At 42.6% G+C, this 18,145-nt stretch overlaps 1 protein-coding gene across 23 annotated transcripts in view; it reads right to left on the bottom strand.

Annotated features, from left to right (window-relative positions):
- Positions 1 to 869: 869 nt before the first annotated feature.
- Positions 870 to 18,145, bottom strand: part of SLC23A2 (solute carrier family 23 member 2) — a 50,844-nt gene continuing 33,568 nt past the window's right edge. For all 23 annotated transcript variants that reach the window (XM_042836188.1, XM_042836166.1, XM_042836171.1 and 20 more), the window contains 9 exons: positions 16,859 to 17,040; positions 13,865 to 13,985; positions 13,041 to 13,197; positions 11,559 to 11,706; positions 10,572 to 10,677; positions 7,736 to 7,865; positions 7,460 to 7,597; positions 6,650 to 6,745; positions 870 to 6,041 (listed from right to left, as the gene is read on the bottom strand). In XM_042836188.1, coding sequence (XP_042692122.1) covers positions 5,809 to 6,041; positions 6,650 to 6,745; positions 7,460 to 7,597; positions 7,736 to 7,865; positions 10,572 to 10,677; positions 11,559 to 11,706; positions 13,041 to 13,197; positions 13,865 to 13,985; positions 16,859 to 17,040 — 1,311 coding nt within the window. In that variant the 3' untranslated portion in view covers positions 870 to 5,808. The remainder of the gene's footprint in view (positions 6,042 to 6,649; positions 6,746 to 7,459; positions 7,598 to 7,735; positions 7,866 to 10,571; positions 10,678 to 11,558; positions 11,707 to 13,040; positions 13,198 to 13,864; positions 13,986 to 16,858; positions 17,041 to 18,145) is intronic.

The following is an 18,145-nucleotide window of genomic DNA, read 5'->3' as shown; positions in this document are numbered from 1 at the left end:
GACAGCTAACAGGGATTTCTTTGCTGTGTGGTCACCGCCCTCATTGCAGGATGGGCCCAATGTCTCATTCTGAAAATCCCTCTGAGAACCTGCCCAGCACAAAGCCACTCGTTCTGGGATGCTGAATCTGTATTCAGGCAGTGCACAAGTAGGAAACTCGGGGATTTCCAGAGCTCTGACCTAGTCGGACAAAGGCTTAATTGGGATTAAATCAGAGTGGTTCTCATTGCTGCTCATAGACACAAACCCACCCAGCTCCCACTGCTGACTGGGGTGGCTCTTTGCCATTCCCCTTCCCATCTGTTGCCCGGTGGCTGTGCAGCTTTCAGGCTGTGGGATAAGCCTAAATGAAGGGAGGTATTTGGGTGCCTTAATTAAAATTAACTCAAAATCAACAGCAGCTCAGACACCCCGAGAGCTGGCAGAAGACTGAAGGTGCTGTGCGCCCACACGTATCATTCCAGCCAACAGCAGCACTCAGTTGGGGCCCGAGAGGCCACAGAGCGCCCAGTTGAGGCAAGCACCCAACCCTAAGGCTTAATTTCAATCAGGAGACCAGCAATTAGCTTTGCTGCACGGACGCTGCCTGGAGAGGCATCAGTGTCAACTCTGTGAGGGTTCCACTGCTCCTTGGCTGCCCAAACGGTTCTGTCACGACACACAACCTGCAAATGCTGTCATTTCCAGCACACCAAGATCTGGGCTGATCAAAGTCTTCACGATAAGAGCTCTGCATCAGGGAGCACCTGCAGCTGTGCTGCTGGAAAAGCACTTGCTGTGATGAGACAGAGGTCTTGGCATCATCTGGATTCCCCACCGATTCTCCTTTTGGGAGGTGTCAGAAGCAAGTAGAACAGCACTGCGCCCAGTTGCGTCTATGCCCGTGTTTATTTATACTGAACAGCTTTAAAAATACAGAATAAAATAGCTTTATCTACTATTATTCACAACATCTGGTCCAAATATTACATTTTTAAATATTTGTTTAATGAAGCCATGTTAGAAAAAAATACGAAATTAAAAAAAAAAACTCCATAAAAGAATTACACATCTCAGAACAACAAAAGGGGGAAAGGAGGGAAAAAGGAAGAAAAACCCTCTTGCTTAACAAAGAAGTTTTACAGCCAAAGTCAGTCACAAAAAATCGTGAGAAAGAAAGAAAGATTTATCCCCACTGCCTAAGAACAGTCAATAGTTTGTTACGCCCAAGGTTGTCATAAAGAGACAAAGTACAAGAATTTGGACTGGCAGCAGGATGGCTGACCTGGAAAGATGTAAAAAATGCCAGATAACACACGAGGCAATTCTAAATCTCTCTGATATCAATACGTACGGATGACAACGCACAGTCACAGTCGAATCAGAACTAGACAGGAATAGCTGGGATGTTTCTAAGCACAGATCCCCAGTGCAGCCCAGCACTCAGCCGGATGGACTCGCGGGCAGAAGCCCAACACTGGCAAACTTGTGGCCTCCTCCAATACTGTAATGACCTGTTGTAGCTGCAGAAACGTGAGAGCACTGCATGTGTGCCATCCCCTGCCCCAAGAAGGCCGTCGGCCTCGGCAAGGAACGGTGCAAAGCCCCAAGTGGGACAGGAGGGGGAAAAGGGAGACGAGAGCCGCGTACTCAGGCAGGTTTCGGTTGAAGAAGGCCACACCAGAGGAACACTGTGGGTTGTGCTGGTCTGTCACATGCACCCTCTACGCCGATACACAAGTCACGTTAAGCACAGGTTGTATCAGATGGTGCGAACATCCAACGGCTAACCAAAGCCACTGGAAGCTGGCTGCTATAAACCACGTGTGCCTGCAGGGCTGCCTGTCCACACGTGAACACCTTCTGCCACGGACACACGACTGGTACCAACAGCACTGAGGATTTCAGTTTGCAAGAGCCAATTCTGCACCGGAGTACTGAGATCTCAGTAGGGAGATGAACAAAGAAACCCTTCAGTTTTTGTAGGAACATAAGGATGGGTAAATAAAGTATACACAACTACTATAGATTCGTCAATGAAGAAATTCTACCATCACATGACATTGTCATGACAATCATACCACTCCCTCCCAGGAAAACTGCAGTCATTATCCTGAGTGGAAATGTTATTCTTAATATATGGAAATAAAATACTGCAATATTCATGTACAAACCAAGTTGTCATATTTCAAGTCAGTATTAAAAGGCATAAAGCAAATTCTGGGTTTAAAGGTTGAACTTTCTGAGCGAGGCAACCGCTCACGTCCCGCCAGCACATTCCAATATGACAACATCAGCCAGCCACAGCCGAGCTCGCCTTGACACCTACATTTCTGCAATTTGCACACACTTGCTTTAGGAAAACGTGTTTCGCCATGTTAGCAACAATCCTTAATTTAACCTTAAAAAAATACAAGAGCGATTACAAAAGCCCGAAGTTGTGTCCTTTTGCACACGTTTTAAGCCATCTCTGGTATGACAAAGTGATACTTCTACCATGAATATTTGCCCTTCCACCTCAACGCTTGGTCAAAACGTCTCAGTGCCTCTTTGCTCGTCCACCAGCTGTTGTCTGCTGCAGGCAGCTTTGCTCAGCACTGCGCTTTGAAGGCAGGCAGCCACAGACTCGGACCAGCCTCACGTGTCAGCCATTCCCAGCCGCCCTCGCACTCCGAGCCCAGATGGAAACGGTGAACAGAGGATTCAAGTGCTGTTCAAGCCAGCAGCAACTGCTGCACTGCAGCTCAACCCGCGCTCCTCCAGGTGAGGGCATTTCACACCAGCCACACTGAGACTCAAATGTAGAAAAGTGGACGAGGGAGGAATATTTAGGGTCCACGACTGCCTGCCACTTGCACAAAAACGGGGGCAATTTCAGTGCTTCCCTCACAAAGGAAAGTAAGCATTGCATCGCACTGCATCTTCGAGTGGCACCCTGGGACTGCTCCAGGGGCATCAGGAGAAAGGGGAGCTCCTCTTCCCAAGGCAAGTTGCCTGTCGGCGCTGTTCTTTGCTTGCCTCAAAGCTCTACAGAGATGCATGCTGCAATACAAAGATTCAAGGTGCAGCAGCTGCATCAGAACCTTCCCTGCACATCCAGGGAAACATCACCAACACCATCACCTTTTGCTACACGTTACATTACACATGCTTCAGCAGATCTCCACTGCAGAACTGAGGCTCACCTCTTATCGTTTGTGTCTGTAGTAAGATTGACAGTGTCATTACGCACAATACAGATCTGGTTACAAAAATGACTGCTAACTACAACTATTTATCTTAGTGTTAACTGAGTTAAGTGGCTAGAAAAGCAAAGCATGCCAGCTAAATGCTACTGCACTTCTCAGCCAGTCCACAGAATCAGCATGGGAGAAACAAAAGCTGAGAAAGAATTAAATCCAAGTTGGATAGAGTCATCTGGATTCACCTCTTTGGATAGGCCTGGCCCATGCCACAGCAGAGGGGTGGTTCTGCCCCAGGAAGAAGGAAAAAAATCCCTGGATTCATTGCCTTAATTTAACCCACGTGTCACAAATCACCTTGGTAGTTCTTGCTGACACGCTCAAGTGAAGACAGTGAAGCACACAAAAAGCTTCACTCCATCCAAAGGTGAGAGAAGATCACTATTGCTCACCGCCTTCTCTTCAATGTTAAGCATTCATATCCGGGGGGAAGTTGAGCAAAGCCTCAGGACACAGCAATCACTGCTGTGCTCAGCTCCCAGGAGCTTCAGCATTTAAGAGGTGGCAGTGCACTGAATACCAAACCTTTGCCTCTTTCAACATTTTTATGACAATCAACTTTGGCATTTTCTGTGACAATGACCACCACACACAGCTGGATTTTCCCTTCTTTCCTTGCCCATTCATTTCAACTCCTCCACCTCTCTCACACATCTTTGGTTGCACGTGAAGTTGGGAAATTTGGAAGCTCTGAGCCACTAGTTAGAAGTCCCCACATTCAAATCTATTTGTAAGTGGATGTGAAAATCTAACGTGTCGCTACCTGTAGAGGAGAATCTCAAATGACAAAAATGACTTAGTTTTAAAGGCAAACCAACCTTGTCTATGACACAGTAACTCTTCTGACTAGCTTTCAAGATAGACCGACTGACACAAAGACTGCAAACTACTGAGAGTTCCCCGAAGCAGGAACAAACACATGCTTTGTTATGGAAAAAAAAGCCAGAATTATTTTACGTTTCTGGAAACAGCCATGACATGCTGAAAAAGGATGTCCATGGAACCATTCCAATCCTACGCTACTCAGTACTGATCCATAAAGCTCTTTCCTTGCCCTCCCCACCCCAACCCATCCATGCTTCAATAACCAATAACAAATTCACGTGGAAGTAGACTCAGAAAGCAGAGTTCCTGCGCTCCTGTCCAGTAGTCAAACCTCGATAAATATACCAGTGAATTACAGGATCTACTGTTACGTCTCTCCAGGAACACAAAACGCAAGCACTGTAGAGCATACTGGCCTTGAAATTACATTACACTACATTTCCCTGATGATCTCCACAGCTTAAAAATGCTTTTGGGGCCACACCGAAGTCTAAAACTAACTTGCAATAGTAAGAACATTAAACATGAATGAAACTTTTAATTATGAATGCATGATGAGCATCAACACTCACACAACATCAGAGCTGAGACTATTCCAGGAAAAAAAAAATCTGAATGGTGCCCTGGTTGGACCCAATACCCGTTAAACCATCCAGTGGATGAGGACATCAAATGTAGTGTCTCTGCCATTCAAGATCACTTCTGCAGAAGTAGCGAGCTTTTACAGTAATCCCACAAAGAGGTAAAAAAAGAGGCAATGCAACAGAAGCCAGTCACAGGCAGCACTGGATCTCAACATCCAAATAAGAAATGCACAGATGCACACCAGTGAAAGCTGGTTGCCTTCTGATCACGTGCACACAGGTGTGAATCCCTCTGAACCACTTCTGCAGCCTTCTTGTTTAGGAAACATCCAGCTGCATCCATTCATTGCCCTGTCAGAACTGCTATCAGGCTCCACCTGGAAGTTAAGACTCCCATCTCTACAAAAGTCAAGCTACATCCCTCTAGAGAAGAACCTACTCCTGGACAGCAGTTGGGTGGTTAAAAAGCCAGGCAGAAAATGGAGAAATTCAAAAATGCAAACTGATACGACATGAGTGATTCTTTCTCAAGCAAGAAGCCAACAGAAGTCATTCAGAGTTTTCACAGGCAGAGTTCTTATGGAAACTTCTGCCGTAAGGCTGGACATCTGACTGAACCATCAAGCCATCTGAAAAATAGTCTTGGGATTTGCCAGTTTAAAATAAGTCTGGTTTCCAGGGATCTGAAACTATGGAATGTGCAAATCAGTGGTCAGAAACAAAAGAGACGTGATTAGGCATAATTGCAATTATTACTTTTTCCTTTTCACAGGATTCAGATTTTCTGGCATGACTAACATTGCCAGCAATGAGCGAGCCAAAAATGCCAGCATAAATGACTTAAATAAAACCACCATAAAAAGTAACATTCTCAACAGCACCTACATATTTCAGGAACCTAAGTCCCACCTAAAATAAGCAGACTTGGTACGCAGGTATCGATAGCTTTGGACAAAAGGAAGAAAAGGAATCCAACAGAGACACTAGATCTGGCTACCACCACCCACAACAGGAAAGCTTTTTTTCTCTCTTTTTTTTCTTTTTTTTTTAAATCTGTCTCAGCTCTGGTTCCAGAATTTAAATGCAGATATACAAAACATATATTTTAATGCTTCTTATCAGCAAGAAACTGCAAATACATCTTTTACTACAACTACATAATATAGTTTCAACTAAGGCTATACTGTAGCTTCTGAGTCTTCATCTGAACTCCTGCAGTTACTGCTTTTCCTGAAGCCTTTCCACGTGTAACCCATGAAGGTAGGACTGATGGGCAGGAAGCTGAAACACCTGTATTTTTTGATGAAGTTCATGCCAAAAGGCAAATCATACGTTTCCATGCCTTCCAATGACTTGCTTCCTTTACCAACCCCTTTCTTCCATTTCCGTATTCCCCTTTCTTCAGGGCTTCCTAGAAGTAGAGAAGTAGAATAAATAGGTACACATAGACACACACCAGGAGGAAGAGCAGAAAGAAGACAAGCCTCAAGACTCAGGCACCTCGTTCAGTAAAGCACTGGGAGGATCTTCTACGAAGAGGAAATAAAAATATGGAAAACACAATTACGTATCTGGAAGTTGAGGCAAATTTTTGCTCTCAAAATGGAATATTCTGAATCCCAAAATATTTTTACTGTGTCTTCTGGAGAAGCCTGGAGCAGGCTCTGGACTGGGCTCTGATCCAGCTGTGGATGTCCCTGCTCATCACAGGAGAGCTGGACTGGATGACTTTAAAGGTCCCTTCCAACTCTAAGGATTCTATGATTCTAAGCGCCTCCTGGCCTGACTTTTTCTTTGCTATTTTCTATTTTTAAAGAAAATGGAAATCTTAGCTTGAAACGGGATCAAAGCATTACCAAAGAATCAGAGGCATACAAGAATGAAGTACCCTGCTCCAGAAACATCAACAAAAGCAGCAGTGTTTACCTCCTCATCTCCTGTCTCCCTCCCTGAGGTGCTGTGCTACCAGCATTCAGAGAAGCAGTCACTACTGCAGGTAAAACTGCAGTTCACACTGACCTGGAATGGTATTATCCAAAATGAATGCAACGCAGCCACCAACAAACATGGCTGTAGTGAGAAGAACATTCAATACTTGATCGATGCCTGCTATTCCTAGAACAGAAAAGAAAAATAATTTATTGTTTGCCTGAACTTTAATCACACATAAGCACATTCTATTGATTTACAAGGGAAAACTGCCATTCAGCTCAGTGAGGAATTTGCTCAATCTTCCACTGAAGAGCGCTGTATTAATATTGTAATCTAACTCTTTGCTTGAATGACCTACTTTTCTATGCAAGCTAAAAAAGGTTAGCTATGCTCTTACATCTAGTTCTGAACTGACAGCTGTAAGAAAACCTTTCCTTTTCAAAATCAGTTTCAGTGCCCCTCTACAGAGCCTTCCTTTCATGACATTTACCATCAAAAGCAACAATCTGAAACTGACTGCATTAAAATTCAGATTCCACTCACATCCAGAGTGACAAGAAAAGCTGGAAAATGAAAACAAACTCCTGGTTTCCAAGGCCAACTCAGTACTTCCACCTGTTCTTTCGACACTTTTCATAACTCAGGTTCACCTTTGCAGTCCCTCTTTCAGTCCAGCTGGCAATTGTGTCCTGGCATTGTTCTGCAATCTTACCCAGAAAAGCAGGACAACTTGAGATGTACCCCACCAAAACACTCAGCTCCAATCTCAACATCCAAATTGATTTTCCTGTGAACACACCTGTCTCCTTACCAATAGCTTTTCCTGCCTCCATAATAAGTTGGATTTCTTCTTATTTACTTAGTATGGACTTCATGAATTCGAGCAGGAACACATACCTGTCACCAGTGGATTCTGTTTGAGATAGCTGGGAAGGACAAGTCCAAAGAAAATGGAAAATCCAAGCACAAACAGGTTGCGAGAAGAATTCAGATCTATGAACTGGAGGTTAGACAGACCCACAGCTGTAATCATCCCTAGATAAAAACAGCACAAGTCTCACTCTTCAGGCTTCTTTTTCTTAAAACAGTAAGAAGATAGCAACACAAATGCAGCACTGGTGTAACAAGATGCTGCCATAGACTACATGAAGAGGAGCAAAAAACATACGTTACCAAAGAGAGTGCAGAAGAGGGCACCAAGCACGGGGTCAGGCAGGGATGCAAACAGAGCACTGAACTTGCCAACCATCCCAAGCAAAAGCATGAAAGCTGCTCCATACTGAATAACCCTGCGGCTTCCAACCTGCAGGAGAACAAAAAGGAAAGCACACTGGCACAAAGTCTACACTTCATCCATCTTCATCCCTTGCATTTTATTATTCATTTTCACATTCAAACTTCCACATATTTTTTGCAGGCTGCAGAGCCTTTATGCCTCAGACTCAGCTGTAACATGGCTGCAGTCCAGTTCTAGCATAACTTTAAGTCTGCTTTAATGAGCTTTAACAAAATCTGTAAGTGTTGTAGCCCCTATAACCACGGGGCATGGTCCCATCCACAACACAGACAATAAGCAGACCATAACTAGGAGAGATTATAAACAGATCAGCAGAAAACAAGTGAAAAGAACTCATGCATTGCCACCCTTTCACACAGTAATACATATATTAATCATCTTTCATGCAGTTCACCTGAAGGAGATACAACCTTTCTAGACAGATTATCAAGAGATTTTATAACATTCCTCTGAGATCAAAACTGAATGCAATTCAGCTGCAAATGATGGCTGTGCTAACGCCAAACCAAGTGTCTGCACTTCCTTCCCTTTTCTATTTTAAGCATCCAGACGTCAGGGCAGTTGCTGTCTGGCACCATGTTGTAACTGCAATTGATCAATCTGAACGTTCAACATTTTAGCAGTGTTACACAGCCTAAGAGGTCCACGAGGAGCAGAAGACAAAACAAAAACTATGGTTATACTCACACAGCAGTTTCTAGCAAAGCTCTCTGCAGACCTTCTATTAGAAAACTGTGTTTCAAACAAATTGAAATTTGTTCATCACATTGACTGAGCTAAATGAGTTAAATCTATACAAGTTAGCCTGCAGCTTTCCCAATTTATGTGTAAATAAATATATTCCTTTCCTTATGAGCACCAACACTTTGGTCCAAAACTACCTTCCTGTATGAAATAACCAGATCTTTGAAAAAAGGAAGATCCCCACAACAGTGACATTGATCAACCTCTACAAGCCAAATAAATTAAACTTCACATGAGATTTGAAAGCAACTGAAAGCATCTTGGTCAGCACCTAGCTTAAACTATGCAATTACTCCAAGGCACTTGTACACATGCTAAGAGAGTGTTTTGGAAAGTGTGAGTAAGGGTATGGCACCTTAAAGATGTAACCACACCACTGACATTATGGCATAAGCCAGCTATAATTTTCGCCTAACAGTTGAGTTTTAATCAGTCACCCTCTCATCCAGTACAGCTCAAAGGCTCTGCAGCCTTTCCATCCAGTTGAAGCCTCGAATTCAAAATTCCAAATGCAACCAATGCTAATTTCAAGGCAGGTAGAGGCCCTTTCAACAGCTGCAGTGGTATAGTGGGATCACTATGATTATTTAGACTTTCATGAGCACTGAAGATTGCCTTTTACGACTAACAGCAGAGTATCTAAGTTGTACAGATTGATTCTAATAGAAATTGAATTTGCAAAGTTGTTTAGATTTTTTTGGGACAAATACTCAGACAGCAAAACAGGGCAAAACACTGCAGCACAGCCATCCAGCTGTGCCACTCTAGATAAGGCACATTCAACTCTTCCATCATACTCTCTGAACAAACCTCACTGTACTTAACTCTGTTCTTTGTTTCAAGAGAAAATGCCTGCTCATTCCTGCACCCTCAGTAAAAAATATTTGTTAATTCTTGGAACTACAAAGTGAGAAACAGGAAGAGCAGAACAACATAAACCTTTCTCTAAGGATTTTTCTAGCAAATTTCTTCTAGGAAATTTCCACCCACTGAAAGGAGCACTTGTACAGACAGCAGATGGTGCTATTAGTATTTATATTCCATTGCAAAAGCAAACAGAGCCATCCTTTGTGTAGAAGAAAAAATATGGCTGCTGATAAATCCATATCTATATTGGATGAAGTTGGGGGATGAGTTATGTCAAGAGGAGCACGTACATTCTGCATCTTGCCTGCATGAAGTAGATTTACTGCTCCCAAGCCAAGCACACAACAGGATGTACGCAGTTACGACGTGAATTGCTCTTACTGATTCTGCTGATATTTCTTAACAAGGTTAAATTAACAGTGTCGAGCAAATCCATCTGCAGCCCAAGGTCCCCCCGTTCAGCACAGCACTCAACCACCCATCCATTCAGTACGAAAACAAAGGAATTCCTCAACTGCTTACGCATCTTGCTGAGTGACACTGCCCCCAAAATGCAACCCCTTAATCATGCTCAGTGATTTATAAACACATCACAACAGAGACCTTTTAACTTTGAAGTTACCTTGACTGCAGCTCCTGCTCTAGCTCTGTCAGTGTAACATCCTAGTACAGATGCAGACAAGACCCAAGGATCTCAATTTATATTTCATTGTATCAAAATGAAACACTGAAAACAGTCCTGTAGCAATGCTTTCAGGGCTAAGAGATCCGAAGGAATATTAATTTCCATGCAGTTTACAGTGTCTGTGCCTCAACTCAAGAACACTACAATTCTGGAATACTTCGCTGGTTTTCAAAAGGCTGCTTTATTTTGCATCATTTGCATTATGAACGCTTTTAAACTCCTGTTTACTTAGAATGCTTAGCATTACCTAGCATCCTTTTCTAGAATGGATTTCTATTAGGCATCGCCTGATGCTTAAGTTCAGAATACTGTATAAAGTTGAGTCTGCACAAAGTGAAGCTACAAAATATGAAAATAGCATAACCCAACCACAAGAAGACAAAATAATACTCAAAGTTACTGGCTGATTAACATACCTTCGTGATGCCCAGGACACCAATGTTAGGGCTGGAAGAAGTGGATCCATTCCCTGTCCCAAATACTCCATCCAAAACACAGGAGAGACCCTCAATAAAAATTCCTCTGTAATTCAGAAACAGAAAATTGTCAAACTTGTTTTAGCATAGACTCACTCAGATGGTGCTTTATGACTGCAGTGCCTGTTAAGGCATCTGTCCCACATGAATTACTGTAATTGACATTTCAACTTCCAATACAGCTGGAAAATCAACCTGTGTTCTGACTTTCTGTGTCTCAAATAATCACATTCCTAAAACGAGGAAATTAAACACACAGAATCATAGAATTGTTTGGGTTGGAAGGGACCTTTAAAGGTCATTTAGTCCAACTTCCCAGCAATGAAAGGGGACAGCCACAGCTGATCACGGCTCAGAGCCCTGTCCAGCCTGACCCTGAATGTCTCCAGGGATGGGACATCCATCACCTCTCTGGGCAACCCATGCCAGTGTCTCACTACCATTATAGTGAACAAGTATTTCCTTATATCCAATCTAAATCTCCCTTCTTTTAGTTTGCAGCCATTTCCCCTTTTCCTATCACAACAGACTCTGCTAAAGAATCTGCCCCCTTCTTTCCTACAGACCCCCTTTAAACTCTGCAATGCTGCTTGCTCTCAGGTCTCCCCAGAGCCTCCTCTGCCCTGGGCCGAACAGCCCCAGCTCTCTCAGCCTGTCCTCCTAGGGGAGGTGATTTAGAGTTCCCTCCCCAGTGAAACTGTATTATTTCTTAATTTCTATAGATCCCAGTAGGAACAGGACTAAGTTTCCAATGTTACTTTTGAATCAGAGTCGGACTCAGCTCTTCCATCTCTCATTTCACATCCTCAGCCCTTGTGCCTAACACATAACAGCAAAGCAGAATCCTGTCTCGCCCCAAGGAAAAAAAACATGACATAAGAAAATAGAATTGATCCTCATTTTTTCCTTTTTCTCTTTTTGACATACCTGTTTATCGCATGAATAGGAGGAGGAGGAGCACAAGACAACCTGGCACAGGCATAGTAATCTCCTATTGATTCAATAATGCTAGCGACAACCGCGCTGAGCATTCCTATAACTCCAGCAGCTGAAATTGTTGGCAGTCCCCACTGAACTGTGAAGAAAACAAAACTGAAATCTCTCATGCCACATAAAACAATTTAGATTTCAAAACGCACAGCAGCTTATTATTCTCTAATGGAATCAACAAACTCCCTTCACAGTCACACAGCCTGGCAAGTTCAATTAGATTAAAGGAGCAAAGAAATAACCATCTAACCGACTGCTTTGATCATGTTTGGGGGCTCTCCTCCTGCTCAGAAGGAATCTGAACTACTTCTAGGGGAAAAAAACCCAATTCAGATCAGTGAGGCAAACGCCTCTTTATTATCATTCCTCTGAAAACTCAGTCTTTGGTTACAAGTTTAGTCTATCAAACGAAGACAACGTCCAACAGCCAGCTATGATCACTGCACAAACAACTTCCAATTCTAAATTTTTGTACAAGGGAAAGTAAGATTAATTTAAGCCTGCAGAAAAGCTTGGCAGGTTTTCCACAGCCACTGCCTTGATGCTTTTATCTCACTGAAATAAAGAGTCTCTCGCAACAAAAGGAACTTTTAAGTTACACAAACATGAAAGAAGAAGGCTTCACAAATAAGAAAGGTCTAATGAGGGTGGAAAAATTTTCTGCCTCTTCTTTCCCCAAAAACTTCTATTACACATCTTGCAAGCAATGCTTTAGATGAGTTCTTTCCTAAGAACCAGAAACAAAGCATATGAAAAACCACAGTGCAGATCCTTCATTATGATGTATGGGCATTCATAACAATTTATATTATTCTATTCTGGAAGAGTACTATTCTGTTACGATTATGTTAATTTCTGAGCAGCACAAGCACAGACCAGTGTACAGCTCTATCTCAAGTCCTAAGAAAAAGCCTTTAACAGCTTTAGACTTAGATGTAGCTGGCAAAAGACTAAATCAACCAAGGTGCCACATAAGGCATTTTGCACTTTCATGCACTCTTCTGCACTTTCATAAGCATTGACTGGCATTTGCCAGCTTGCCCATAAGCCCAATTCTGGAAGTCAAATTATTTGCACAGCTTTCTAATAGTTGTGCTAATTCAAGAACAGTTGCCTTCAGGGGCAGGGAAGCATATTAAGTTGGAAAAACTCCAGGCACTGGTGATTCCTTTAACTATGAGTAACTCCTGTAGGGAGCTACTGAAGTCATAACAACCCACCCTTATTACTGTAACATCAACTGCAGCTGGCCACAGCAGTGACAAGTACAGATAAATCAACCCTTTACCTGAAGCCCTGTGTTAAATATACAGTCACATCCACGTCGTTAGGAGTCAGGAGCTACCTACATAAAATCTAGCAAAACTGACATTAGCAGGCTATCAAAAGAAAACCACCCTTACAACCAAACATACTTACAGGGATAAGGGACCTTGAACCACGGAGCCACTAAGAGCACTCCTCGTCGGGCATCCGTGCGAGCATAGAAGCCGTACTTGGAGCTGTCGGGGGGAAAGACATCTGTCACAGTGAAGATGAAGCACAGCAACCACGACACCAAGATCGCTAAAATTATCTGCAAAGGAAGATAGAGAAGCTGTTTAAAGATCAGCTATCATCTCAATATGCATCCATAGCAAACAGGTGCTGCAGAGCACCTACTGCACATGCACTGAGTGTGATCTTACGTGATGTTTTACATCTGAAGAAGCAGTAAATCCTGCAATAGATTTGCTGAGTATCCTATACCTCTAATGAAGGTGCTCTTACAGAAGCCTTAGAATAAGTCTGCCATCTTGCTAACAAATGGAAAAGTCTCCAAATGGGCACTTACATGAGCTAGTGAATTAGCCTTGTGAATTAGTCTCAATTTTAACAGAAATAAAAGAAGCCTTTCACATGGGGAAACAGAGTGCTGCTTTCACAAAGCTAGAAGATAATGATCTTGTCATCCCTTTTTTCAGGACTCCCTTTAGGCTTTCACTACATGCATAAAAACATGTCCTTCTCTACCTCTTCCCTCCATCACCTTCACTGCTCCATCAGAGATGGATGCCAGAATAGGATCTGGCAAGACTACAATGAACAAATCAGCCATCGAGTTTCCCATAACCACATTCAAGCTTTTATCTCACCTCTGCCATCTACTGTACTACTAAGAAAAATCAAAATCAAGCAAAAAAGTCCCCAAACATTACATTAGGGTCACTTTTGGCCACTGAAGAATGAATTCAGCTACTTACAGGGAACATCTTAAAAAGCTGCAGTCTATATGCTGTCCATCCTTTTTTTGATTTGTAAATGGGTAGGGGAAATTTGACATTTCTGGCATACTGAGAAAACAGCAATACGAGGAAAATAGTCCTGAGAAGGAACAACAAGAAAAGGAGAAGGACGGGACAAGAGAGAGATGTCATTAGCACCAGTCTTTTAAAAATCCTTCTCAGCACAAATCTTTCAGGCTGCTCAGACTTCAAACAAAAGCACACATTTAAATTTAGAGCGAGACAAAACAAAATGAGAGAATTTGTTTTAAATAATTATTCCACGTAATCCCAAGCGACATCATTTGCATTCACTTCTTAAGAACCCCAATGTTTGCTGCATATGTTACTAGAGTATGATTTATGATGTGATTCTAGCTAATAATACTAGGTAATATTATTATAATTATTATATTATTATAATCTAGCTAATATTACTAATGCAATAGTAACAGAATAGGGCCCAAAAACCAAGATCCCAGTCAACTGCAGGTCAGCAGTACCCTAGTTCATTAAAGTTTTTAGATGCCTCAAGTGTTATGCATTTCCCTGTTGTCAAAATTGCTAAGCTCCTCCATACGTTAAAAATAATTCAAGTCTACAGCTGAAATAAGTACCCACAGCAATGTAAAATAAAAAGGAAGGAGGAGCTGATCAATTCTGAAGTAACCAAAAAGCATTTTGCTGTAAAAAGGCTACAGAAAGAGTCGAGCTGTCTGAAGGAGCAAAGCTTTCCTGCAATTTGAGCTTATGTTTTCATCAGATTTATTAAGGAGAAGAAAAGACGACGGAATTTAAGCATCCCTCCCTTTCCTATCCAGGATCAGTTTCAGCTTGCATGAAACAGAACAGAGCTACATTTTCTCCCTCGATCTGCAGGAACAAAGAGCTCTGCACCACAAGGGCATCCTTTACAGCCTTTCCCTGTGACTGAAGTCAAATGATAAAGACACCTTTTCCCTTGCGTTCAGGAAATGCTTTGGCATTCCTCCAGAAGTCCATTACAGAAGGACGATGGGCTCCACTCCCTAACAGCACTTCAGCCCTGAGGACAGACAGCTACCAGGCATTTTTTGTTAAAAAAAAGAAAAAAGCTGCATTATTTAAGACAGCGAGGAGGATAGGAGGATGCATGGCATGAGTCTAAGCAGGACACAGAGACAAGACTTGAAAACTGAGCTTTTCTTCACAAGCAGAGAAATTAGGGAATACTTTCCCCTTTTAGAGATGGTCTGTATTTTATCATTAAATTATTTCAGACAAGGGCAACAAAATCATTCTGGAGTCTGGAAATCCTGTCAAATCACACCTGCAGCTAACGAAGGCAAACAGCTCTTACACAAATATTACCCCATTGTGCTAGACAGTGATGCAGTCATTTTATCCCATCAGAACAGGCAAGACCATTTTCAGTGCCGTATCTTGTAGAAATCAAGTTACTTTTGAGTGGCAGCAGATGACCACAGAGTTATTTCCAGCTCTATAGCACACATTTTGAGTGGCTGAAGCCAGAAACACTTATTGACTGAGCAGTATTTAAACCTGTTCCTAAATGGATCTATTTTTTCCACCTGCAAAATATCAGCTGCCATTACAGGTCTCCATGTCCAACTCAAAGGTCTGTGATCAATACAACATCAGTCCCAACTTGCACAGAATTTGTTTTGCAGGAAAATAAATGTTCCTTTGTGTCAGCTGCTTAACATAACAGAATTACAAAAATATCCATAATGCTAGCATTGGAGATCGTGAATTAAACAGCCCTTTTAATCATAAGCTGCACTTACAGAATACTTTACTTGGTCAAAGTACTGTGCTAACAGATGTGTCACATCACAGTCTGATCGCACCAAGTCATTCCTTCCACTTCCAGAGCCAGTTCAAAGCTGGTCGCTATACATCGGATATTTCAGCTGCTCCAGCCAATTTCATGCTCCCTAGAGTGTGATTTCCATCCCAATTTGGCTGCTTATCAACAGCATCTCACAGGAAACTTTTGTCTTCGCTTCATCTCATTTCTCCCAGCTATTCCCTTTTGTACTTCTAATCGCATTTTGTTTGTTCCCTGGCATCCATACCTCCAGAAATATGCACAGCATGGCCTGAAACCAAGTATTTCTGCCTGCTGAACAGCAGTCAGCCTACTTACACTTCAGTAACTGAAACAATTCTTATAATTTAGAAAAGAATAATACAAGACACACCGAAGCTACCACAGCTGTCCTCCAATACTGTCACATTCTTGTTTAATTCTATCTCTGAAATAAGGTAAGTTCCAAATTCACCGTGAGATTGAAATAGCACTCACTGAAGCAACTTCAGAGTTTCCACTGAATGAAAATTAAGGTAGAAAAGTAGAGGTAGGATGTAATAGCAAGGAAAAAAAAAAAAAAAAAAAAGAGCAGCTGTGTAGAAAAAGAAACCATATTCATCCTAAAAGTCCAATCTGTTTCCTCAGCAACTGGCATTCATGGAAATATGTATTCTGGCATCAAATAAATTTTCTGGGGATATGCAGAAATAAAATAACAAAAATCAGAAATGGACAACTACTACCAAAGCCATTTGCTTGCTTTTGCCAAATAAGAAATGTGCAAAAGCATCACTAAAAAAGAAATACAAGTTGTCCACTTGTCCCTCTGGTGTTCTGCAGAATTGCTTTTAAGTTTGCACTGAATTAATGGACCCACGACTCCCGGACAAACTGTCGTTTCACAACATTCTGTCTTCTACATCTCACTGTCAGCCTTCTCTCCTTCCTCCTCTCATGAGTTGCTGTGGTTTTTGTTCCCTAATTGCTTGCTGATCCCACCCAGACTCCTGCACGTTCTGCTTCTCCAAGCTGGGAGCACTGCCACGCTACCTCTGGCAGCCAGGCAGACTCAGGTTTCTCACTGGCACTCCAGAACACCTCTGTGATGACTTACCAGCTGGGACTCACTGGTCTACATCAGAAACACCCTGAGTACTTACAACATAGCGATACCCCAGTGTTTGCCTGCTCTTTCTCCAGCTGCTTGGAAACCAGAGAGGCCGATGAGAGCAACAGTTGGTGTGATGGTCAGAGGTCCAATATATCGCAGCAGGGCACCAGGAAGGCCAAGCAAACCAATCACCACTTCTATCAGTGAGGACATGATAATAGCACCTTGGATCTGAACACACAAGAAAGGGAAAGAGACAGTTTACTTGCATCTTAAAAGCGAAACCAAAACATTTCTTTTTCTGCTCTGGATTACAAACTGCAGTTCAAAGAATTCAGTGACACAGAAGAACTCAGCATTTTTTTTTTTTTGTCATAAAACAGCTCATTAGGTTTAAGTGACTTATTGCTTAAGCATAACACTTATGGTTTTTCTCCACAAAACTATTACACAACAGACCAGTGGGCCAGTCTGGTAGTTGTGTGGATAGCACATCACACTGTCAGACAGGAGACCTGGGTTCCAGGCTAACCTTTAAGCTCTCAGATCGAGCCGGCAAGGGTTGGTGGCGCCACGGAGGTGATGCTCCTAGCTCCTAGGGGCAGTGTATGCTGCATTGTTCACAAGTGCTCCTTAGAAGCTGGTATAGAGCAGCGTTGTGGTCTCAGGAGACTGTCAGCCCTCTTGGCTGCAGGGCTCTTGGCAGGATGTAGCTATGGTTTGAACATGGGGAAGAGAGAGGGGTTGTTTTTAATTAAGAAAAAGTTTGCAGCCCAAAGCAACGGGATGGGAGATAAATTCCATGACACACGCCTTGATTTGGACTATGCTATCTACCACTGTAGTGGGATGCCTGGGCACAACCCTCACCGTGGGCTCTGCAGTGAACAGTGAGGTTCAGACTGCAACGCTTCAAGTGGAGAAGGAGTTTGATATACTTCAGCAAATCTTTTGGGAGAATCCAGGTCTTATCAGAAGTCTCCAACTTCGAACACCTGGGGATGAACACGTTTGCTAACTGCCTTTTACCTTCCACGGGACAGCCTACTGACCAGAGTGAGCAGGCGAGCGGTCTGCTAGCAGCCCATGGTTTGCGGAGCTGCTACTGGTGAGTGCAAATTGCAAGTGTTACAAGAACAGTATTCATCTCACTTGTGCATTTCACTGCATATCTTTTGGAATGTGACAACTAACTCATCAGATTTGCTGTACAGCGATGAACAAGTTGAAAAAAAAATTAAGACTTCCATAGAGTGAGTAAAGGGATATATTCCAATGAAACTGCAGTGAAAGAAGAAACCAGCAACGTAACGATGAGAACACACAGATGGTTAAA

Source organism: Centrocercus urophasianus, unplaced genomic scaffold, assembly GCF_019232065.1.
Source record: "Centrocercus urophasianus isolate 14NV4802_14NV808 unplaced genomic scaffold, USGS_Curo_1.0 seq_58, whole genome shotgun sequence".
NCBI classification, from domain to species: Eukaryota; Metazoa; Chordata; class Aves; order Galliformes; family Phasianidae; genus Centrocercus; species Centrocercus urophasianus.
The sequence above is the reverse complement of the archived record's forward strand: the minus strand, read 5'-3'. Positions and strand labels throughout refer to the sequence as shown.